Source organism: Mastomys coucha, unplaced genomic scaffold, assembly GCF_008632895.1.
Source record: "Mastomys coucha isolate ucsf_1 unplaced genomic scaffold, UCSF_Mcou_1 pScaffold9, whole genome shotgun sequence".
Taxonomy (NCBI): domain Eukaryota; kingdom Metazoa; phylum Chordata; class Mammalia; order Rodentia; family Muridae; genus Mastomys; species Mastomys coucha.
The window spans coordinates 13,698,193-13,723,988 of NW_022196915.1; the positions used below are offsets into that span (position 1 = coordinate 13,698,193).

At 44.9% G+C, this 25,796-nt stretch overlaps 1 protein-coding gene across 7 annotated transcripts in view; it reads left to right on the plus strand.

Moving 5' to 3' along the window:
* Positions 1-25,796, plus strand: part of Arhgef3 (Rho guanine nucleotide exchange factor 3) — a 301,945-nt gene that overhangs the window by 128,705 nt on the left and 147,444 nt on the right. The window contains exon 1 of one of the 7 annotated variants that reach the window (XM_031362584.1): positions 1,011-1,167. The exons of the other annotated variants lie outside the window; for them this stretch is intronic. Within the exon in view, the coding sequence (XP_031218444.1) occupies positions 1,117-1,167 (51 nt within the window). The 5' untranslated portion in view covers positions 1,011-1,116. Of the gene's footprint in view, positions 1-1,010; positions 1,168-25,796 lie in introns of those variants that run through there. 7 annotated transcript variants of the gene reach the window in all.

Consider the following 25,796-nt stretch of genomic DNA (forward strand, 5'->3'; position numbering starts at 1 on the left):
TTTCCTGGCAGCATGAACAGTGCTAGCTTTTCTCATAATCCCTGAAGTTAGACCAGTGTCTTGTCCAAATGAACCAGCTCCCTGTGCTGGTCCTCTGACCTTATGCTAGGATGAGAAAGATGAGCTTTTGTCAAAATCTGTGCACTTGAGGGACAGTATCAGGAGAGTTTGGCTTGTGTCTTTGTAGCTAAACATTACTTTTACAAAGATCTTTATGAATAGATTCTGCCCTGATGGGGACTTTAAAAAGATACTGGAGAACTTCACAGGAGCTGGGTCTCCTTGGGCTTGAGACCAACAACCCTGTATAGAGAGAGTGACTCAGATGGTTTACTGTGTTCTTCCAGACAGTGTAAGTCACTGTGATACTGTCTACTCTCCCTAAGGGAGTATAGATCTTGTAAAAAAGCAGGGAACTGGGTGTGAATGCCACTGAGACCGCCAGTTCATAAAATGAGAAATGCTAGCCCCGAGTTAGCCATGAGAAGAGCAGGAAGAAAAACCAAAGAAAGGTTTCCATCAGTAGCTGTATTTAAAAGGTGCTGGAGGGAAGATGCCAGATTCGCTCAAGTAAAAAGAAAGCAGCGGATGGGTGTATGGTTCCTCTTAAATTGTGGTTCTGTATGTGCTCTGTGTCTTAGGCAGGATGCGAAGTTCAAAGGAGACCATTGATTTCTTTGTACCCAAAGCTGGCCTTCCTGTATCCCTCCTAGTGACACTTCCTCATCTCTCTATTTCACTCAAGTGTTTACATATATAGAGCTCCACACAGGAGGCAGAACAGTCCAAGGGCTGCTGGGACATCTCACATGTCTCTAGGTAGGGACCCAGTAAGCATAGTTTGCTTCTAAATGACTGGAGATGGGTCTGCTTTTGAATGCCAAAGCCAAGAGTGCTCTGAAAGAGCAGCTGTAACCGGCAAGGAAACTACCAGTCGAAGGGAGCCCTGGGCTGGAGCTCTCAGCTTCTGACATTTGTAACGGATGGCCTCTGTCACTTCCTGTCATGCAACTTAAGTGGTGGGGAGGAGTTCCCTCAGGGAAACCATGCTCACACAGCTCAGAGCCTCCTGTCCACCAGGCTCTGCTGCAGTTAGCAGCCAGGGAGTTGGGGTGGATGAGGTCAGAGCGCCCCATGGTGTGGTGCTGTTTTTTTCTCCGTGCACAGGTAAGTTCCTTATTTTTCGGGAGCAGGGGATGGGTGCTCTTGGGTCTCACCCAAGCCTCCACTGGGTGCCAGAACCTGAGGTGTGGGAGGGTGTGGAGGTCTTGTCATTACCCAAGTTGATAGGCAGTGAGCTGCTATTAAAAAGCAACAAACAAACAACAACAACAAAAACCCTGGATGATGGAGCCGGTTCCCGTCTCTCTTCAAACTTGAATCAAGAAGTTGTGTGCGGTAATTAGGACAGCATTGAAAAAGCAGTTTTCTAGATGGCTCTTGGATGGTGAGGGGTGAAGGGGCAGGAAGTGTGTGTATGTGTGTGTGTGGGTGTGTGTGCCGTGCACACACACTAAGTAGCATTGCATCACTGCCATCACCTCCCAAGCAGCTATGATTGGAGGAAAGCTAGTGGAGGGCTGGTCATCCTCTGTTCTACGATGCTAATGTTTTGATTTTTTACAAGAGACCCACATCAACTAATGGGAAGATGGAGAGAGAAGGATGCACCTACTCTCTCTTCTTGTGGCTATATCTCTAGGTGGGCTTCCAGGGTCATCTTCTCTGGCTTGGAGAATGGCTAAACTTAGTTAGGAAGATTATTAAATTTGGAGCTACACTTGTAAACTCCAGAGGTAACTGGTGTTTAGATGGTGCTCATCACTGCACAGATGAAGCCAGACCTGTGTAAGTGGAGACTCCAGATCCTCCCTCAGTATGCTGGAACGCAGCTCAGGTTGTTTGGGAGTGAGCGGCTGGAAACAATTTGTTTCTGGGTTGAAGGATGGTTAAGAGTCCCGAAGTTTCTTCTCCCATGTCGTTTGATGATGATTTGCTTGGGGGTACGTGTAGATGTTTTAGAGGAGCCAAAACTTCCTTTAAAGGAAGACCCCTCACTTGTTCCAGTCTCACCAGAATGACATCCTCAGACTAATAAGTGCAATCCTGGTAGACGGCAGCTAGCATTCTGCTTTCTGTCTGGACAGTGTGTACATGTGTGTATGTTTGTGTGTGCATGTGTATATATGTGTGTCTGTGTATATTTGTGTGCGTTTGTGTTTGCATGTATGTGTCTATGTACATTTGCACACATGTATGTGTATATGTGTGTATCTCTGTGAGTATGCATGTATGTGTATATATGTGTATATTTATGTGTATGTATATATATACACATATATATATGTCTGTGTTTGTGTGTGTGCGTGTGTGTCACTGTGTGTATGTGTTTCTCCGTGTGTGTATGTATGTTTGTGTCAACATCAGGTGTCTTCCTTAATCACTAACTGTTTTTTCAAAGTTTATATTCATTATTATTGTGTGTGTGTGTAAACAGCATGCATGGAAGCATACTTGCACAGCTCACATGTGGAGGTAGAAAGACAACTCTCTCTATTTGGAATTGACTCTCTATTTCTTTGTTGACTCTGGGGATCAACCTCAGGTCACCAGGCTTGTCTTTCACTTGCTCTTCCGAGCCACCTCACTAACCCCCCACCAACGGTATCTCTTTTGAGACATGGTCTCTCACTGATCTGGAGCTGGCCAGTTTGAGTACAGTGATTGGCCAGCAAACCCCAAAGATTCTCTAGTGCCTGCTTCCCCATCTCTGTGACTACAGGCATGGGTGGCACCATGCTGAGGACTTAGGCGGGTGATGGGGATTCAAACTCAGGCTCCCATCTCGAACAGCTTTACTGTCTTGAGTCATCTTCCTGTGATTTTGACTGCTCTAAGGATTTGGCAAGTTGAGTCAAACAGGGCGTTCTCTTCTTGTTACTGATTTGTTTCAGACAACATCCTCAGGGCTCAATCGATGATCTATCATGTGTCAGAATTTTCTCCCTGGAGGCTGAGTAGTATTCTGTTTGTGTATGTGTACATTTTGTGCACCCGCTCATCCCTTGTGATAGCTTTGTGAACGGTGCTATCACAAACATGAATGTGCAGATAGATCTTTGAAGCCCTCCTTTCACTTTCTCAGGGTCTGTATCCCAAAGTGGAATCGCTGGGTCATAATCACAAGTGTCTCAGAAGACGTGCTGTAGTTCCCACAGCATCTGTGATTTTTCTCCATCTCGCCTGAAGCACACAAGGACCCCAGGCTCTCTGCATTCTTACCAACACTTACTATTTTCTGTTTTTTATTTTTGTTATGTGTGTGTGTGTGTGTGTGTTCATCTAATGCTGGTAATGTGGATGTTTCATATTCACTGTTGACCATTTGTGCATCTGCAGAGAAACAGCTCAAGATTGGTGCCCAGTTTTGAATCAGGGTGTTTGATCTTTGTTGTTGAATTTAGGACTTCTTTTTATATTATGGATATTTATCCCTTATTATATATGTGATGTGTTGATATTTTCTCCCATTTTGAGGTTTCCTTTTAATTCTACTGATATTATATAAACGTGCATTTTTTAATCCTGTCATGTGACTTGGGTAATTTCGCTCTCCTCCAGCTCACTACACCAGCTACTTGCTTGCTTAACGGAGAATCATTTTTGAACCTTTGAGATGTGGAAATTGACATTTAAAGGTTTTACATATAAATGATATTAACACAATGATATTAATGTAGGATAGGCAATAGCACTTACATTACTAGCTTATGAAGTTACTATAGCCCTGGAGGGATTAGCTATTATTGATTCCATTTTGTAGATGGTAAAACTGAGGTTTAGAAAAGTTGATTTTCCTAAAGTCTGTTAGCTGATTAAGAAAAATCAAGTTTTATATGGAGGCAGAGTGGGTGCAGAAACAACATTCTTAGCCACCAGGCAGCAGCTGGTGGCTAGTGCTGGGGCCCTGCTCAATCTCCTGTCATGTGCACTGCCTGAAGGACTTTCTCTTTGGTGATTTGTCAACTTGTCCATTTTGGTGGTTTGTGGGGTTCAATGTCCTGAGGAAGAGCATTCATGACAAGTCACTCTCTCTGCGGCGCCATTTACTCACCTATCAAATGTCACTTGTTTCCAAACTCATTTCAGCTTCGATGTGAATCTGAGGCATGCAGATATGTTGTACCAAAGTAAAAACTAGTTTTTTACGCTTATCTCAGTTAAGTATTTTTAAAACCAGGAGGTGGTGGCGCATGCCTTTAATCTCAGCACTCAGGAGGCAGAGGCAGGTAGATCTCCGAGTTCAAGGCCTACAAAGCAAAGTTCCAGGACAGCCAGGGCAACTTGAAAAACAAAAACAAACGAACAAACAAAAGGCGTTTTTAGGATATCTACTTGAATCTAAATGTAATAGGCTAGGTGATTGCTTTTGTAAATACTATGGAATAACTTTTGATAATTTTGATTTCTTATCTCTGACAGTTTCCAGAAAAGGCTCTGGAGAAGTTGAGGTCATCAATGGGAGGGAGAAAAGAGAGGAACCCTTTAAAGAACTTTTCAACTTAACTTAGATCTGATCAAAGTAGTTCTGCATCTATGGAGAGCCTGGGGCCAGTGGGATATGGAAGTTAAGGGCTCAGGCTTTGGAACCAGACCGGTGTGGGTTTGAGTCCCAGCTTTGCTATACTAGCTGAGTGTTATGATGCCTCCCTGAACCTAATTTCTGTGATGTGAAATGGAAAGAATAATGCCCACCTTCTTGGATTGTCTTGAGAAACAACTGAAATAGCTCATGACGTGCCAAGCAGGGCCAGCCAGCACTCAGCCAGTTTCACCAGGTCCCATGCAGCACTAACTGTGGTGTATGAATGGCTACCAGAGAAGTGGCAGACTTTACACTGGATCTCAGAGCAGAGGCCGAGAGGCAATGCTGCCAAAGACAAGAATCTGCAGTACACATGGATTGGGCTGCAGCTGGCTTTTAAAGACTCTAAGAGTCCTGAGGTAAATGCCATCTTGGCTTATTTTTGTGGAGGGGGTTGAGACAGCAGCTTCTATGCGGGGCTTTATTTAAAATCCCTCTGCTAGCCTTCCCAGGACTGGACATGGGGGCCACAGGAGGGGAAAGACATTCAGAGATGGTTCTGACACAGCCTTCCCAATAGAGCACTCAACTGTGTGACTCACGAGGGACACGGTCAGGGTGGTGACCACCACTGTCTGCTGGGACAGAAACAATGGGTGGCTCTAGGACCTAAATATAGATGGTATGGATGTCACTTAGGGAAACAGGTTCCTGGTGCTGGCTGGGTGGGTAGCTCCCTCAGGAAGAGCTCAGGAAGCAGGTTCTGGCTCTGATCCCTTGCTCTGTCCATCCTGGTCTTGAAATCACGTTATCCATGTTAAGTGTGCCTGCCTCAGCACACTGTCTAGTTCACTTTCTCATCTCTTCCCTGTCAGTCTCAACGCTTCTCCCTCATCCCCAAAAGATCCCCACTTGTCCCCTGCCATTGGCTTTTGTGTTCCCTCACTCCTTCTGATCTAGCAGGACAGAGCACAGGGTAGGAGTCTGGAGTTTGGGAGTCATCAGTTTCAGACTGCTGCTAACTTTCCTGGCCCCCACCTCTCCTTTAAAGGCAGTGGAATCATAGTTTTTAAGATTGTGGTCCCTTTGAGTTGCAGAGATGGCTCAACCACTAAGAGCACTGGATGTTCTTCCAGAAGACCAGCTCTCACGCCTACATGGTGACTCATAACCCTCTGTAACTCCAGGTTCAGAGGCTCCAACACCCTTTTCTAGACTCCACAAGTATTACATGCATGTGGTGCTTGGGAATATGTGTAGACAACACATCTAATACACATAAAAATTTTAAGAGTAAAATACACATATTTTTAAGAGTAAAAAAAAGAATCTGGATCTTGGAGTGGATACCTTGACTTCAGGTACTTACTACTCCATACATTGTGGACCATGCAAGTTTCTTCTCTCTGGGCCTCAGTTGCTTCACCTACAGAATGGGCACAATGATCAGACCTATCTTATGGATTATTTAAAGTTAGTAAAAATCAATCTGAAGCCTTTCAACACAGAACATGCTCACCTGACCCATGACTGACCTGGAGAGAAGAGACACTTGAACTAGGTTCACATCCCTCCAAAGCCACCCATGTTTTCCACATCTGAACATGACTAGGACAGTAGTTTTTCACATACTGTTTTTTCTTTTTTTATTGTTGTTGTTTTGCCTTTTAGTTTTGTGTTTTACTTTGTTCTTAAACTTTACCTTTGTCATATGACTTAATAGTCCTGAATCACAGTTCAGCCATTTCTTTGCCAAGAAACATTATGATAAATAGAGATGGGCACACCCCAGGTGCTTGGTGGCGATTCTGCAACACTCTGGGATCCATGTCATACGCTTCAGTGGCCTCCCACCTTCTGAGGTCCAGGTTGCTCCCTGCTGTGGGGAAGAGTTCAGGAACACTGGCTGCCGCCCGTCTCTTGCTCTGTCTACCTGTTTCTGAATAACTTCATCCCTGTTCTGGCTTCTCTTCATGCCTAGTGTGGTCATCTCCCCACCTCTTCACTGCTGGTCCTGTTGGTTTCCTTCCTTTGCTTCCATGGGCCCCAACCTGTCCCCCTGATACTGACTGTGATTATTGACTCTGCTTACTTCATGGGAATGAGCAATCACCCCAGTTCTGACCCAGCAGCCTCACCCCCATACTCCTTGAGAATCAGCTTGGTTCTTGCTTGTACCAGGTGCTCAGGTGACCAAATGTTTGTTCCCCTGCTGTCGTCTTTGAATGAGCCATTACCAGCTTGGGGAGGAAGTAACAAGAAAGCCACAAAATGACCCAGTTCATAAAACCCTAGTTTTGTGAGATATGAGAGAGGTCAGGGTCACTCTCGTTCAGTTTATGCTGAGTAACAACTATCCCCAGACTCTGAGGCAGATAGACACAATCTTTTTTTTTTTTAAAGATTTATTTATTTATTTATCTTATGAATATGAATATACTGTAGATGTCTTCAGACACACCAGAAGAGGGCACTGGATCCCATTACAGGTGGTTGTGAGCCACCATGTGGGTGCTGGAAATTGAACTCAGGACGTCTGGAAGAGCAGTCAGTGCTCTTAATCACTGAGCCATCTCTCCAGCCCTAATAGACACAATCTTTATTGTCCTTCTCACAGGCAGTCTGGCTAGGAGTCTGCTCCATGAGAGGTCACATTCTTCTCTTGTCCAAAGGAACAAACAGAGATGTACTACATCATTTAAGGTCTATCCTGGTCTCCTTTCCAGTTGTTGTAACAAAATACCCTGATAAAAGCAACATGGGGTGGGTGGCATACGCCTAAAATCCCAGCACTTGGGAGGCAGAGGCAGGTGGATTTCTGAGTTCGAGGCCAGCCTGGTCTACAGAGTGAGTTCCAGGACAGCCAGGGCTATACAGAGAAACCCTGACTCAAATATCCCCCCCCCCCAAAAAAAAGCAACATAGGGAGAGAAGGTTCATTTTTGCTCATAGCTCAGGCAGTGGTGTATGACTGCAGGAAAATCAAGGTGGCAGGGACTTGAAACAGCTAGTCACATCCATAGTGAAAACTACAGAGAAAATGCATACATGCTTGCATTCACCTTACTTTCTCCTTTTTAATACAGTCCTGAACACAAGCCCAGAGGATGGTGCCGCCCACAGTGGGCTATATCTTCCTACCTGTTACTGTAATCAAGACAGTCTTCCAATAGACATAACACAGGTCAACCTGTTTTAGATAGGCCTTCAATGAAACTCCCTTCTCCAGTGATTCTAGATTGTATCAAGTTGACAATTAAAATTGGCCCTCCCAATGTGTAAGCCTGGAATTGTCCCTTCCACCCACACTCCATTGGCCAGAGCAAGTTACAGGCCCCAGCTGAGGGATCACATATTGTTGCTGAGACTACATCTTTGTGGAGCTTTCTGCTATATTGGGGTGAGGATAAGTGATGCAGATGATGAGAATATCTAACCAAAGTCTGACACATCTTGGACCTCAATAAATATGTGACAAGTCCCAGTCTGTGGGGACTGTTGAGACCTGGCTAGTGATGATCATTTCTCAGGGTATGCTCCACTTGTTCCTCCATGTCCCTATTGGGCAGATACAGAGATACCATGCAGAATGGCTTGCTTGTAAAATTCTGATGCAAGAAAGGAGTGATTGGCCAAGTTCTGGTGTCAGGGACACAGGTTGGGAGAAGGGGATTGTGACTTGTCTCAGTGTCAGGAGCACAGGGGCACATGGGAGAGAGGCAGGGTGCAGAACTCCCAGGCATGTGTTGTAGGCTGTTGGGAGTTAACTCTTCAAGTACTGGCATGTACTGAGGATTTAGCAGGGTACTTGGCCTGTCACAGTCTCTCTAAATCCCCAGCCCTCTGTCCCCCAGGAGGCCTCATGCACCCTTGGGTGTTCTCCACAGAAAACTGTACACAATTATGAGCATTTCCACCCTAAGGGAAGAGCTCCCTCCGCTCCAGTGATTCACCCATCCTCTCTTTCCTTCTGTCTCTGAAGAAATCTATCCAGAGGAAGAAAAGGTATTTTAGGAGTCAGTGTTGAGGTCAGGTTCAGAGTCTAACTTATATCAACTGCCCAGAGGTGTTTTCCAAATGAGGCAGGCAATGAGTATGGGGAGGGTTGATGAGACCTCATTTATATGTACACAAGGTCTAGAGTCACCCATTGCAAGAGGTAGGAAAACTCTCAACAAGTCTTATTTGACTGGTTACTCAACAGGTAGGTTAATTCCCTTGCCCAAAGGCACACAGATAACAACAAAACAATAGCAACAAAAACAATAAATGCTTTTCCCAAGCATAAAAATGATTTACCTTTAAATGGAATTAGATCTTAAATTTTTTTTACAATTATGTGTGATTGTGAAATATGTGTGTGTATAATAAATATGTGTGCACTTGCACTTTCATATATACCATGGTGCATGTAGGGACATCAGAGGACAGCCTTTGGGAGTTAGTTCTCTTGCTGCTGTGGATCCTGGAGAATATACTCAGGTTTCCTAGGGCACAGGGTTAACTTGCTGAGCTGTTTTGCCAGCTCATGAAGATCTTACTGTCTTTTTAGAATACAGTGCCTGACCTGAACTCTCAGCTTCATGGGTCATGCTCCAAAAAATGATTTTTTTTATCCTTTCCTTTCCCAAGTCAAAGGCACAGAAAACAGAAACATGTACTATCTCTCAGCTGCACAGAACCTCATGTTATGAGAACTTGAAGGTAGACCCTGTTTCCTTCTCTGGTTTCTGCTTTTCCTATATTTCTCTGTCCTCACCTGGAGCTGTACACAGAGCCGGCTGAGCTGGGACCGGAGTGGAAGCCAGTTTAAGCCCAGGGTGAGGGTGGAGATGGGATGGAGCAGGGATGGGTTGCCCTGCAGAGTTCTGGAGATCACATTTGGAGCCTTCTTGGGTTCCTTTTGAAGGCCCTTCACTTTGTTTGCTGGTGGATTGTTCTCCCAAGAACCAGGAAGTCAGTTCCTGCCAGGAATCAGCAACGCTTCTGCTTCCTGTGGCCACCCAAGTGGGGAGGGTGCTGGCTGAATTCTCGGCCAGCAGAATCCTGTGGCCCTTTCCTTTTTTCCTTTCTCAGCTCAGCCTGTCTTAAGGGAGTAGGGGAAAACGTAGGAGAAAAGGCTCCTGAGAGGCTTTTACTTGCAGCTGTATGGATTGCAGTAATTCCTACGAGAGGGCAGATGTGCTCCTGAACCCCATGTCTCTACATTTTCTGTTTTAGCCAGGTTAAAAAAAGTAAAAACAGGGCTGGTGAGATGGCTCAGCGGGTAAGAGCACTGAAGGCTCTTCCAAAGGCCCTGAGTTTAAATTCCAGCAATCACAGGGTGGCTCACAGCCATCCGTAATGAGAGCTGACGCCCTCTTCTGGTATGTCTGAAGACAGCTACAGTATACTTACACATAATAATAAATAAATCTTTGGGTCAGAGCGAGTGGGGCTGGAGTGAGCAGAGGTCCTAAGTTCAATTCTTAGCAGCCACATGATTGCTCACAACCATCTGTACAGATACAGTGTACTCATATACATAAAAAATAATAAAATAAATAAATAAATCTTTAAAAAAGAAGTAAAAACAAAAAGAAATTAATTTTCATAATATTAACTCAATATAAATAGTAGGATTTTAATATATTAATTGCTATTTAATTAGATTTTTAAAATATATATTAAAAATTTAAATATTAAAAATATGTTTTATTTATTATATAATTTATATAATTATATAAAATCATATGCATATTAATTATATAATTATATAAATTTTATAGTTGTTACATATAATATATTTATTATATATGATGACATATTAACATATTAAATATATTTTTTAACGCTATGTCTTTCAAATATACAGGTCAACTGAGACCAGCCACAATTCAAATGTCTGGTCAGTGCACGTAGGCCACAGTGGCCAGTCCAGGTTTAGTGTAGAACTACCTGGAGGGCAGTGGCCACAGGTGTGGCACTGACCATTTGAAATTGGCTAGTGCAGCCAAGGAGCTGGGCTCATTTTTTTCTTCCTTGTACTGGATTAGATTGTAGATCTGAATGGCTGCATGTATTTCCTGGTTACTGTCTAGTACAGCAGAACTCTAGGGGTTTCACCTCAGAAGAATGTCAGTTTAAACCTGACCAAACTCTCATTTCTCACTTTGAACTTTGGTGGGGATTTTAAATCTAGATAACACTGTGGGTGAGCGTGGCAGGCTGGTCCATACTTGGCCAGCTGGAGTATGAATTGCAGTTGGGCTCTTCTAGTACAGTCTGGCAGGGCTAAGCACTTAGCCTGGATATTACTGCTGCAGTCTGTCTTGCACAGGGACTGATCGTGTAGAACATCTTCTGTAGCCACAAACATGTCAGCTAGGGCAGACTTCAGTGAGTAAATGCATTAGAAATATGCTTTGCTGGGCAGGGCATGGTGGCGCAAGCCTTTAATCCCAGCACTCAGGAGGCAGAGGTATGTGGATCTGTCGATCTCTGAGTTCGAGGCCAGCCTAGTCTATAGAGTGAGTTCCAGGATAGCCAAAGTTATATAGAGGAAACCCTGTCTCAAGACACCTGTGTGTGTGTGTGTGTGTGTGTGTGTGTGTATGTGTATGATTTGCAGCTACTAAAGAGGTGAAGCCATTTGTGTTGGCTTGATGGTTTGTTAGCATGGAAGGCTTTCAAGATACAGTAGAAGGGCTGCCACCATTTGGGTGAAATGCATGCGTCTTTATGTGGAAGCAACTCTGGAAGAATTTGGAAGGAACTCATTGTAGACAGAGGTTGTCTCCCAGGAGAGAACAGGACAGCTGGGGTAGGAGAGAGGTGTCCCTGTCATTGTTGCTATGTATTACAACTTAATCCCATGAATTTGGCCAAGCAGTATGCCTCACACCTGTAATCTCAGAGGCAGAAGATTAGGCAATCAAAAGTTCAAGGCCAGCCTGGACTACATGAAACCATGTCTCACACTTTTTTCCCTTGAGTGGGTGGGGACCTGAAATGATTAGCAAAAAATGCTCCAACACCACAATGCATTTGTACTACCTATTAAAAAAATAAATATCTAAAATATAAAAGGAGAAAACTTTGAGTGACTCAGGGAGGGTTTCTAAACTAGGACCCCCAGACTGAGTCATAAAGGATGCATGGGAGGCCTAGCATGAGGAAGGCTGGGTGGGGCTAAGGCACGAGTGTGTGGTAGGCTCCATAATAAGTCATAGATGTCACTGTAGGCACCTGGTGGTGACAGATTTTAGACACAAGCTTGATTGGGCAGATGGCAGATTGAAGTCTATGAGTCATAGGTGCTTTGAAGGAAGTGGAAGCAGCATGTGTATGTCTGTGAGAATAGCAGCTCTTCAGGACAGTGAGAAACTGCTCTGAAAGACCCCTAGGGACTGCCAAACCCTAGAGTGGTAGTTCTCAGCCTTCCTCATGCTTTGGCCCTTAGATACATGAAATTATTCTATTGCTACTTTATAACTGTAATCTTGCAACTGTTATAAATCATAATGTACATATCTGATATACAGGATATCTGATTTGTAACACCTGTGACAGGTCCTTAACACCCCCCCACACACACCTACACACCAAGGGGTCTTGACCCACAGGTCGAGAACCACTGCCCTGGAGGAAGTAACTCAGGGCTAACTATAAAGCAGGCTTTCTTCCTGTCTGTTGGCCAGAATGAAAAGCTCCAGTGGATGAACCCAGGAGCAGGTCTGTGAATCCAACATCTTTTTACAGGCCAGGCAGAAAGGAGAGCTGGTCTCTGAGTGTGGTGTGTGTCCCTAAAGATGGGATGCTGCATTGCTGGACACATATCTGCAACTTAACTGGAAGCTGGGATCACCCCCAGTGTCTCTGGTCCTTTTTCAATTTTATGTGAGAGACCCTGCCTCTCCACTTTTGTATGGCCTGAGAGATTTGCCAATCTGCAGGCATGAGTGACATCTGATTTTAACCCCTCTCCTCTAGTACCTCACCTCTCTTTGTCTTAATGAAGTGTGTGTGTGTGTGTGTGTGTGTGTGTGTGTGTGTGTGTGTGTGTGTGTGTGTAGGTTCTCTATTCTGGTTCCCTGGATGAGGAGGGAATATAAAAATTGAGATACTATATTTCTTTTAGTTAGAAACTTCTCTATGAGCTGGTCTTAGATGCTTGTGGGCTATTCCTGAAGAATAAATCATGCCTTGTCTATTGACCGACATGAGCTTGAGGAAAGGCCCAGCCTGAGGCATTGATGCTTCTGTGAACCTGAAGCCAGGGTCCTCTTCATCAACCTGCAGCCAGTGTAACCTGACTGGAACTTACTCCCAGTGAGGTCACATGCTTGGTTTATTCTACTCGAGTTGTCTTGAAACATTATCACTTTTGGGCCAAAGGCTCCATGCTTTCTTTCACTTTGCTCTGCTTCCTGCAAGTTTAGAGCCCATCTTGTCTGAAGCATCCTTGCGTCTCTTCACAACACAAGCAGGGTTCTGGAAGTTTTCAACGTCCACATGAAAGCTTGTGGGTGTAGCTGCAAAGCCATATCTACTGTAAACAGATGTCCCTTTTGAGGTCTGTTCAGTACACACACACACACACACACACACACACGCACACGCGCACACACACACACACACACACACACACACACACACACGCACACTGCTGGAAGAAGGGTTATTGTTTGTTGCTATTGGCGATTTTGAGGTAAATGGAGAACCTCAGGCTTTTCTTGAAAGTTTTCCAGTCTCTGTCACCCTCCTTGCCACTTTCCTCTCCCGGCCAGCAGTGTCCTTGGCCACATGCTATGAGAAGGGGATGCTAGAGACCATCTGGTTCAAGTCCCTGAACTGAGGGATGGAGAAATGGATCCAAAGCGATCACCAGCTGGCTAACGTTACATGGCTAGGGTGCCAGCCTTACAAAAAAATAGGTCATAACCCAGGCAATAATTGTTCACTGATTGTTTTACTTTACAATTTATACATCAGGCAAGAAAAAGAACATCATGAGGCTGGAGAGATGGCTCAGCAATTAAGAGTACTGACTGTCCTTCCAGAGGTCCTGAGTTCAGTTCCCAGCAACCACATGATGGCTCACAACCATCTGTAATGGGATCCAATGCCCTCTCCTGATGTTTCTGAAGAGAGCAACAGTGTATTCACATATATAAAATAAAGAAAGCTTTTTAAAAAAGATAATATCATTATGACTTATAAACGTCTGAAGTACAGGCTTCAGAAATTGTGTTACAAGGGCTGGTGAGATGGCTCTATAGGTAAGAGCACCGACTGCTCTTCCAAAGGTCCTGAGTTCAAATCCCAGCAACCACATGGTGGCTCACAACCACCTGTAATGAGATCTGACTCCCTCCTCTGGTGTGTCTGAAGACAGCTACAGTGTACTTATTTATAATAATAAATAAAACTTTGGGCCGGGGCTAGCAGGGACTAAGCAAACAGGGCCGACCAGACCGAGCAGAGGTCCTAAAAGTCAATTCCCAACAACCAGATGAAGGCTCACAACTATCTGTACAGCTACAGTGTACTCATATACATAAAATAAATAAGTCTTTAAAAAAATTGTGTTACAATAAAGGTGGAGGAATATCTGGATGGAAGTTGAACTGTCTCTTTTTGAATAAACATTTCATATGTGCAGATGATTACAACTTTGAACTTCTCATTTGGATGTTTCTCATCATCACAGTATCTGTTAGAATACATCCAAGTGTGGGCATTGCTTAGTTCTGACAGTACATAGCACCGTGAGCCAGGACATAAAATTTCAACAAGAAGATGGGAGTGTCCTGTTCAGGAGCTAGGAAGCAGAGCAAGCAGGCCTGGCTCCCCATTGGTCCTGCAGAGCTAGCCTCACTCCGTCCTCCCAAAAGGAGAAGGAAGAAGGTTGAGGGCAGATAAAGTGTCCACCCTGGAACAAAGCTTGGCTAATGCTTGGGGCTTATGCTCCCAAGTACTCCCATTTCCTGTGGCTAAAGTTAGGTCTATTAGATATGAATATCATGTTTAATCCATGACTGAGCAGGCAAGGAAAGGAGGAAGCCCCGTTCTACTGTCCCGGGGAGAAGGCTAGAGGGAGGTGCTCATCTGTGCTTGTCATGGGTGACATGGGCATGGGCAGTTACCAGTTACTTTGGTGACTTACAGAATGTTGCTAGTGCCATGAAAATGAATCACCCTAGCTACAGCCTTTAACATTGAGTCGGGCAAAATTATTTTCTAGAAAACAACATAGGCTTCCCCTGATTATTTGTCTTTAACTGAAAGTTTATATCACTAAGGTAAACAAAAATCCAGTATTCTTGCCATAAATAGAATGTAACTATTAAGGTAAATAAATATTCCCAAACAATGCTATTAAACTTCAGTTAGATGCTGTGGCCTGAGCCTCTTTGTGCCCAGGAGTGAGATAAGGGTGGCAAGCATTATCAGGAGGTAGCCTCAGTGTGAGTCTTTCTCCTGGGTAGATTTGGAATGGCAATGGCTTGCAGGCTTATTGTGTTGCTATATGCTGAGGGAAGGGTATTGTAGCAGGGTCTGAATTATTGTAACCTAGGAGATGTCAGAGGGTATCTGGTCCAACTCACTGAGCTTACACTGAATGAAACTCATGTGCAGAGGCATCCCCCATGTGGCATATGCCACTCCAGACATCTTCTTCTTCAATGTCTCCTGTGGATGTTGTCATCTTGTATCTGTCTCCTTGAGAGAGGGTTCCCATCTAAGGCAGCTGATATCCCAAGGAACTCCCTTTTGTTAGTGAAAGGAGGCATTGTATTTGGCAACCCTACCTCCTCGCTCCTAGTGGAGACGTATGGACTGTGTTTTACAGCCTCTCTCAGGGGGTCCCCTAGTGGGTCAGACTCATGGCCAGTGGGGCTGGCTATAACCTACTGGTCATACACACCTTCTCTCTCTCTCCTTTCTGCCACCCCACTTCCTTATGCTCAACAGGTCTCCCAAGGAACCCTCTGGGCAGCTAGCTTAGTCTTCCATTTTTTAATCCCAGGGTCTGCTTTACAGGAACCCCCCAAAAAGACAGCAGGCACCCTAATTAGCTTTGGCCATTAGCTTGACGTAGCCTAGAGTCATCAGACAGGGAATCCCTGTTTCACTGTGTGCATGCCTTTGGGAGATTGTCTTGATTATTAATGAATTTGGAGAACCCAGCACCATTCCTAGGCAGGTGGTCTTGAGCTCTGTAGGAAAGCCAGCTAAGCATAAAGCTGTGGAGGAGCCAGCAAGTAGCATTCCTTCATCATTCCAAGTTCCTGCCTTGAATTCCTTCCTTGATTTCCCTCAATGATGGACTGTGACCTGGAAGTATAAGCTGAATAAATCCTTCCTGCCCCTAAGTCCTCTAAAACCTGGGTTATCCCTGATACTTCTGCAGTGTGAAGTTGAGCCTTAGTGGGAACACAGCTCCTTCTACTTAAGAAGAAAGTAAGTATTAGTTGATCAAAAGTAGGTGTCTTCCTAAATAACAAAACAAAACAAACAACAGGAACCCAGCACTTCACACAAGACAGAGAGTTTACACTTCGTAGTCTTTCTCTCAGTGGGTAGGGAAGAGTTGTAAGGAAGGTTAGAGTAATCAGTAGTACCCTTCTCATCTGAACAATGGCTTTAGCCAGATATGAAGTTGTCCCCCCCTCCAATAATCTTAGCACTTAGGAGGCTGGGCCAGGAGAATCCTAAACTCTGTCCCAGTCTGGACTACACATAGCAAGCGAGCAGGAGGTGTAGGATTGAAGCGTGGAGCATGGGGTTGGGGGTAGAACAGAGGCTTACTCGCCAACAAGATGGAGTCAGCAGGAGCCTCAGGAGCAGCCTTACAGCCTTAGGATTTGCTGAGGCCAAGGCCCCATGCTGGACCCCCTGTACCAACCTGGCCAGAGCCCAATCCACAAGGGGGGCAGCAGTCTTCAGCATGGTGGTTCCCTCTCTGGGGAACGTTGCCCGACAGTCTGCAGAGAAGCTGTGAGAACCTTGATGTGATGGTTACCATTTCTGATGTGCTGTCTGGATGGTTGACAGCTGTGATGCAGGGCACTCACTGTCCTGCCCCTGGGGTTGAAAGTGGGGGAAGGGCTCACTGTGCACAAACTGCAGGAAGGATGGAAGGGGGCCTCTAAACACAAGTAGCCTGTCGGCATTCAGGGCGTTGTTTCTTCAGTGGCCATGTCATGTCCTGGCAAGGTTCTGTAAAACTCAAGGACTAATTCTAGTGGCTTCAGAGAACTGAATTGCCCAGTGCTCCCTTTACTTCAAAGTCCTCCTCAGCCTGTTTCATCCTCAATTATGAAACCAAGGCCTAGAGCGGGCAAAACCAGAGCCTGCTCACACAGCATCTAATCCATTCTCTAAGAAACTAATGTTTTTCTAAGGCTAGATTTGGGAGAGGGGTGGCGTGGAACGTCTCTGGAAGCGAACCTGCATGTCCACAAAATGACAGATACAAAGCTGTAAGATTTCTCTTTTAAAAAGTTAAATGCCAAGACATCCTGGTGCCATGGTACTACTTTAAAATTTAAAGCCCATAATATTCCCTAATTTTAATAATAGAAACACAAGATGAGGGGCCAGAGAAATGGTTTTATGGTTAAAAGAGCTTACCACCCAAGCTCAATAACCTGGGTTTGATCCTAGGAACCTACATAAAAAGTCAGATACGGTACACCTCTGTATTTCTAGCACTTCTGCGGGAGTTACAAGGCACTGGAAACTCATGGAATAGCTAGCCTGGGCTGTGCCCCATGTGCGAAAACAGAGAAACACTGCTCCAAAGCAAGTTGGAGGCTGAGGACAACTCCCAAAGTTGTCTTCTGACGTCAGCATGTGTGCACAGCATCAGCACACCTGAACTCCCACACATACACATGCATCAAATCAACAAATCCACACAAGAACTCAAGAAAAACAAAAGACTCAGGTAAACCAAGTATATAATTCACTCATTTAACAAATACTTTATTGAGCATTTGCTATATGTTGGGCACCATGCATACTGCTGTAGATGCATTGGTTAAATGCTTTCAGGAAGAATATGGTCAAGCGTAACCAGCTGGTTCCAGTGTCTGTCACAGGCTGGGACCCTTTCTCAGACTTGTTCCTCCTTTATCTGCCAACTTCAGTCTATCATGGGGTAAGGGCTATATCCACTGGCTGCCGTTCTCAGTATTCCTGGCCTGTGGAAATCTGACGTATGAGGATGTGGATCAGCAGTCTCTGCCATTTGAGGAGTTGGATTTAGTCTGAGATTTTTGCTTTGTGCAAATATCTTCAGAGCCTCCCTGCTTGAGTCATTTAAACTCAGTCTTTAAGCCTGATCTGTAATTCATGAAAATCATCCGGAATGCAAGGCAATCTATTTGTTTGAAACAGCATAGCCTGGGCTGGCTTAGAACTGCCTGTGTGGCACTGAGGAGGGGTCCTCATAGCCTTAAATTTGCTATGTATCTCAACCTGTGTACTACCGTACATGTTTTCTTCAGCACTAGAATTTGAACCCTGGACCTTCTACTTGCCAGGCAAGCACTGAGCTACATCCCTCCTCCTTTAGTGGATTCCTACCCCTTGCAGGCCTGAAACTTTCTAGGTAGACCATGCTAGCTTTGAACTTAGATCCACCTTCTTCTGCCTCCCAAGTGCTGGGACTAAAGCCTTGCTCTATTACTGACTTTTGGGTGGACCCTTTCCTATCCCAGCTAAGGGAAAAGGGAGGAAGGGCAGAGCTGTTCATCTGAATTGTCGATTTGATAGGATTTAGAGTCACCATGGGCATGTCTGAGGGATTTAATTGGCATGGAAGACTCACCCCAAAATGTGGGCGGCAACATCATTTCTTGGGCTGGGGGTCCAGACTGAATAAAGGGGATGCACATTAAGCATCGATATTCACCTCTGCTCCTGGCTATGGCTGCCATGTGACTGACCTTCTGCCTTATACTCCTGCTGCCTTCCCACCACGATAGACTGAATCTCCAAAGACAGTCCCCAAATAAACCCTCTTGTCCTTAAGTTTCTTTTGGCACCGGTTTCATCACAACAGCAAGAAGAATAACTAATACAGAGGGAAAGGAAGTAAGGAAGGAAGGGAGGGAGGGAGGGAGGGAGAGAGGGAGAGAGGGAGGGAGCAGGCAGGTAGGCAGGCAGGAAGGCCGGCAGGCAGGCATGGAGGAAGGAGCTGCTTAAGTGGCCAAATATTCTGTAAAGAAACCAACTTCAGCCACTCAGACTGGGAGTTTCAGTGTGGTTGTTAATAACACCTAGTGTGTCAGCAAGGGAGCTTGCTTGCTTTTCAGTGCTAGGAATCAAACAAAGGCCTTAGGCATGTTCAATCACTGAGCCACACCCCAGCCCTGATCTTTTTATTTATCTCTATCCTGATCTTCCAAGCAGTTTAGAAAGCACTACCCATTCCTCCTGCACTCTTCTAGTGTACGGGGCCTATTGCCCCAAGGAATCCAGGTTCCAGACACCAGCAGTGGGAGGAAGCCTTGTGCCCTGTGGCTAAAGACTTGCCTATTGGCAACTTGCTATGGTGGACAAAGTGTCACCAGCTTAGGAAGGGGCAGGATTTTTAAGCAGCTGGGGACAGACCCAAGAACTCTCATCATCTACTCAGTGGCCTATATCCCTGTGGATAATTATGTTTGGATTTGAATTATGTAGTTGGATAGTCTGCTGTCGGCTCTATGAGGGCTATATGGGGTGCTTATCTAGGAATTCAGCAGTTATTTAGACATTTCCTAGATGTGTGTGTGTGTGTGTGTGTGTGTCTCTGTCTGAATTAATAAAAATGTAAATGATTCTATCAGTGAAGAATTAAGTTCTTGTTGACCCTTTATCCATTGTGTGTGCTTATGTGTACACACAATGTGCAGAGCACGTGCAGAGGTCAGAGGACAAGTTGTGAGAGCCAGTTCTTTGCCTTTACCGTGCCATTCCCTGGGGTGGAACTTGGGTCTTTAGGCTTTATGAAAAGTGAACTATCTTACTGGGTTTTAGAGAATACATTTTTTAAAAAGCTGTATTTATTTTATGAATGTGGGTACCCTGTCTGCATGTACACCTGTGTGCCAGAAGAGGGCAATCAGATCCCATTATAGATGGTTGTGAGCCACCATGTGGTTGCTGGGAATTGAACTCAGGACCTCTGGAAGAGCAGCCAGTGCTCTTAACCGCTAAGCCATCTCTCCAGCCCTTTAAAGAATAATTTTAAAGCTGGGTGGTTGTGGCGCATGCCTTTAATTCCAGCACTTGGGAGGCAGAGGTAGGAGGATTTCTGAGTTCGAGGCCAACCTGAGTGAGTTCTAGGACAGCCAGCGCTACACAGAGAAACCCTGTCTCCAAAAACAAAAATAAAAAGTAAAAATAAAAAAAATTTAAAAAGGAGTCGTTTTTCTTTTAATGTGTTAGAAAAAAAAGTGAAGGGAGGCAGTGGAGTATGGAATGCTTGCTGGTCCACAGTAGCTTCAGTGTTAATATTGCTGAGGGAAAAAGCAGATAAACAATTACCCAAAAGAGCACCAGTGGCAACAGTGTTATGAACTAAGAGTTGTGGTTAATCTAATCGTTAATCTAATCCCCGGCACCTGAGAGCCAGTAGAGACAAAATAATCACCATAATTTAGAAGGCCTGGGAAGAAGTTCTGGCTAACTCAATTTTTTGCATCTTGTCATAGCTCATTGTTAAAAATCCTGGTAGATACAAACCCTTCTTCCTACCTTATACCCATGCCTGGACAGAGACAGATGTGGAACGAGATTTCTGTGGCTTTGGAGTTTTCAACATTTTTGATATTTTTTTTCCTTGAGTTTTATTTAGTGTGGTGCCTTTACTCGCTGTCACTGATGCCAGTGGTCTTAATATTGACAACTGATGACCTCTATCAGTTCTGAGCCCTTGACCCACAGTGATCTAACACACTCTCACTGCTGTTACAGATGAGGAACAGGCATAGAGCAGTAAGGTGAGTGGTCTCCAAGGCTCCACGGCAGGTGTATGGCAAAAGAAGACACCCCCTCCCCCAATTCTGCCTGTATAGCCTGCCCAGGCTCCTACAGGCTGTCATCAGCACTGTCTGGGTACAATCACACATGGTTGTCGGTTAGAATGTATGGACCAGTAGCTCAGAGGGACCTGAGTTCCAGGTTCTCTACCATATAAGCATCAGGTAAGAGTCTGGGGGTGGGAGGAAGGCTTCGGTTTGAGGATGCTAGAAAAGGGAGGGTGTCTTAAAATTGGAGAGGAGAAACTAGCCCTGTGTTAAATGGAACACAGGATCCTTTTGCTGACCTCTCCCTGAATAAGGCCCAGATGAAAGCCCAGCATCAAAGCCTTGAAACCACCAGAGCTGTTTGCCAGGGAAAAGATAAATCAAAAGGCTCGAGAGATCTGGTTCAAATTGAGTAATTATAAACGACTAATCAGAGACCATTTGCTGTCAAGTCACGAGCTGTACCCTCTCCATCAGTGGGCTTTTGCTCTTCTGGTCGTCTCCTTATTCAATAGAAAAGTCTGTGATTAAATAACGGGGCTGTTCTGACGCTAATCAATTTAATCTCAGCCATTTAAGGTGAAGTCAGACTTCCCCATTTGCTCTCATCTCTGAGAAAGGAGTGGCTAGAACCCAGTGCCAACACAACCACAGGTATCCAAGGAGCTCTGTGGACAGCTCCCTGGGGCCTGGGCCATTAGGAAGAGTCCTGTTTCAGCCTAGAACTCTGCATCTACCATGCTGCAGGCCTCCTCATCTCTTGCCTACCCTGATGGCCTCTCAGAGTCAAAAGGTAGCAAAGCAGTGATTGCCATGGTGACGGGAGTACTAGTAATCGCAGTAACGGCCGCTTGATCACTTTCCGTCTCACTGTAGACCTGGCCCTGGTTTGTTTGTTTGTTTTTTTTGTTTCATTTTTTTTGATACAAGGCTTTTTCTGTGTAGCCCTAGCTGTCCTGGAGCTTGCCTTGTAGACCAGGCTGGCCTTGACCTCAGAGATCCATCTGCCTCTGCCTCCTGAGTGATGGGACTAAAGACATGCCCCGCTACCACCCAGCTATGTCCTAAATGTTTTACACCCTCTAATTCCTAAACTATCCCTGTGATGGCAAAACCCAAGCTTATAGACACTGATATATCTCTCCCACCTAGGATCTTCCTGACAAAGTAGTATATTCCCAATGAACATTCATTTAAATGAAGGAATAAAATAACTTGTTCAGAGTCATACCAAGTAGCAAATAACAGAGGTAGATTTTTATTTTATTTTATTTTATTTTTTTTGCCTTTTTAAAAAGATTTATTTATTTTCTTTTTTCTTTTCTTTTATTTTTTATTAGATATTTTCTTTATTTACATGTAAATTTCTCCATTCCCAGTTTCCCCTCCAAAAAACAAAGAAACAACAAAAAGAACAAAAACAAACCCCTGTTGCCTCCCCCCTCCCCATGCCTGCCACCCCACCCTCTCCCACTTACTGGCCTTGGCATTCCCCTACACTGGGGCACAGAACTTTCACAGGGCCGAGCTCTTCTCCTCCTATTGATGATCAAATTGCAATCCTCTACTATACACATGCTGCCAGAACAATCAGACCCCTCCATGTGCAGTCCTTGGTTGGTGGTTGAGAGCCTGGGAGTTCTCAGGGTTCTAGTTAGTTCATGGTGGTTCGTCCTAAGGGGCTGCAAACCCCTCAGCTCCATTGGTCCTTTCTCTAACTCCTTCACTGGGGACCCTGTACTCAGATCAATAGATGTTTGTGAGCCTCTACATCTGTATTAGTCAGGTACTGTCAGAGCCTCTCAGAAGATAGCTATATTTAGGCTGGCTTGCCCTTCCTTCAGTCTCTGCTCCACAGTTAATCTCTGCAACTCCTTCCGTGGGTATTTGGTTCCTCCTTTTACGAAGGAATGTACTGCCCACCATTTGGTCTTCCTTCTTCTTGAGTTCCTTGTGGTTTGTGGGTTGTTCTTCCTGTATTCCAAACTTCTGGGCTAATAACCACTTATCAGAGAGTGCATACCGTGTTTGTTCTTTTGTGATTGGGTTACCTCACTCAGGATGATATTCTCCAGATCCATCCATTTCCCTAAGAATTTCATAAATTTATTGTTTTTAATAGCTGAGTAGTACTCCGTTGTGTAGATGTACCACAATTTCTGCATCCACTCCTGGGTTGTTTCCAGGTTCTGGCTATTATAAATAAGGCTGCTATGAACATGGTGGAGCATGTGTCCTTATTACATGTTGCAGTATCTTTTGGGTATATGCCCAGGAATGGTATAGCTGGGTCCTCCGGTAGTACTATTTACTTTATTTTAAATACAGGATTTCTCTGTATAGCTCTGACTGTCCTAGAACTCACTGGTAGACTAGGCTAGCCTTGAACTCACACTGCTTCCCAAGTGCTGGACTAAAGGTGTATGCCACCATACCTCGAAAGAGGTGGACTTTTATATTCATGTTTGTTTCATTTCCGTTCTTAATTTCCTTGAGGTATATAGGTAAATTCCTATGGATATATAAATGTTGTTTACTAATACTTTTTAAATTTACATTTATTTGTTCCATGTATATGCATGTGTACTTGGATGAGTGCATTTGTGCGTACTGCAGTATGCTTGCAGAGGTCAGAGACAATCACCCCTACCATGTGGGTTCCAGGGATTGAACTCAGGTCTTGAGGCTTGGCCACAAGCACTATGATCCACTGGATCACCACATATATGTAGTGCATGTGCACACGCGCGCGTGCACCCCCCCCCACACACATTTATTTGAGATAGAGACTTTCTACTCTTGATTGCTGTGTAGAGCAGGCTGGCCTTAAACTTGCTATGTGCTATGTAGATCAAACTGGGCTTGTACTTGCTTTATCCTCCCACCTTTGCCTCCTAAGTACTGAGATTATAGGCATGAATATCCATGCCTGGCTTATTTTAAGTAAGTATGTAAGTGCATTTTTAAGCCATTTCCAGATATTAACCTAAAGAAAACACATCTTAGCAGACAGGACAAAGAGAAGCGGTCAGCTGTGTGATAGCTGGTTAGACCTAAAACAAAACAAAACAAAACAAAACTCTGTTCTGTACTCACTCAGCAAAGTCCTGACCTCGGAATCTCACCTTTTGAAACAAGTTCCACAGTGTTAAAGTCAGGGGAAAAAGCAGCTAGTGGAACATTCAGTGGCTCCTGGTAGGTGCCTAGTTCTACTGAGTTTCCTTTCTCTGTGTGTAGGAGATACCTGGTGATTTTCTGTGACACCTAAGGCTAACACCCCCCTCACAGCATTTTAAGGTTTGGTCATGAGAGAATGGGAGCCGGGGCAGGTGAGATTAATATATTCAGGCTTGGCAGTCATCTGAGAATTCACCAGTGGATGACTGGACCAGTGTTCTTCATAAACAGCTTCCCCAGACAACAGAAAAGCAGTTTATTCACGGACCATTTACCAAAGGAATTCAGATGTCTGCCTTGGGTTATCTGAAGGTGGCCAAGCCTGAAAGGAGATAGCTCCGTAGCAGCTCGAGGGACAGTAATTATAAAAACAGGTCCAGGAGATGAGGGGCAAAGGTGATGCTGGTCAAGACTGAGATGACGTGAAAATCACACGTTTCCAACATAGGTCACCAAATCCGTTCTTGTTTCCTCAAGTTGCCATGACGCGTCACAGTCAACCATGTAAAAGGTACTTGCTCCATAACATGTTCACAAAGGGGCTCCTGGTATTTTGTTGGTTGAAAAAGGAGAGGTTTGCAGCACCCAAAGGCTCTAATTCTAGAGAGTATCTGTAATCTGTGGACTGTGGCACTAAGAAGTCAGACACTAACCCCCACCCCCACCCCAGCCCATTGTCCCTGCAGTCTCTTTGTCACTGCTCTCCCTGTCCCCCCCACCCCCCCCCATCCATGAATTGGGAACGTTGGTTTACCCTTTAATGGCCACTTCTGGTTAGTCAGCTGGTCTCCTCTCAGCCACTGGCAAGACTTGGAGGGACAGACAGAGATCACATCTTCCCTTTGCTCAGGGATCAGGCGTGGACAAGCGCTATGGCTCAGAGGTCACTATAGTTGAGCACATTAGAGCCTCTTTCTTGCAGGAGGCATGTGGCTCATTAATTGCCCCACCCTCACCCCCTGGGCCAAGGTCTGCCCTACTGTGATTTCCTTTACACATCTGTATATTTTAAGGAAAAACAGTGCCCCCACTAGTAAGAAAAAATACGCTCTTTTAATCTGAACAGTAAGAAATTTGAGGTTGAAGATTCCAACTTTCAGTAACCTCGGCTCGGAGGTTTTGATTGGTTTGGGCCAGGTGGTTAGCAGAAGGCAAGGAGTGTCACCTTAAGAACACAGGCCTCCCTTATTCGTTCCCTTTGCTTTGTCCCTTGAGCCACGAATGCAGAAATTATTCACCAGCCTGCTCAGCACAGGCTGCTGGGGAAGAGCCCATAAAATCACATGCTGAATTTGGACTCAGACTACCACAGTTACTGGACCTACACAGTGGCTTTCTCATAGTTGCAAGGGAAGTGGATGGTGCCTTCCAACCAGTTAACTTGACAGAAATAACAGAGCGGGGACTTGGCTTCTCAGATTGGCTGGAAATCCATCAGAGCAAATATGTAAATATGCAGTACACACAACAACCATCCTGCCCAAACACTCTCAGGCTAACTTATCCGTGGCTTATGATTGATAGAAGTAAGATCTATGTCGCCCCAAAGCAACAGTGACAGTGCTTAAGACTCGAGAGGATCATAGAAAAGAGCGTAGTATGCACAGTGTCTCCAAACAGTCACAAAGGAAGAACACAGTCAGCAAGGTGTCTCTCATTCCTCAGCCACTGCAGTACTGTGTGTTTTTTCTCAGGTCACGACTGTGATCCCGGGTTTGAGTGCAGGATGGCCTGAGAGATGGGGACTGCTTAGCATGGAGTCCTCTACGCAAGCATTGAGACCTGAGTCCTATCCTCAGCACCCACATAAAAGGCTAGGTATAGCAGCATACGCCTATAATCCCAGCTCTGGGTTGTAGAGACATAAGGGTTCCTAGGGCGTGCTGGCTTGCCAGACTAGCTAGTCAGCAAGCTCCAGGATCATATGAGAAACAAAGAAGCAAACAGTAGGAGGCTCTGCTGCAGAGGTGTTCAGTGGTTGTGATCCAGTACTGCTCTTGCAGAGGACCCAAGCTCAGGTCCCAGGGCTC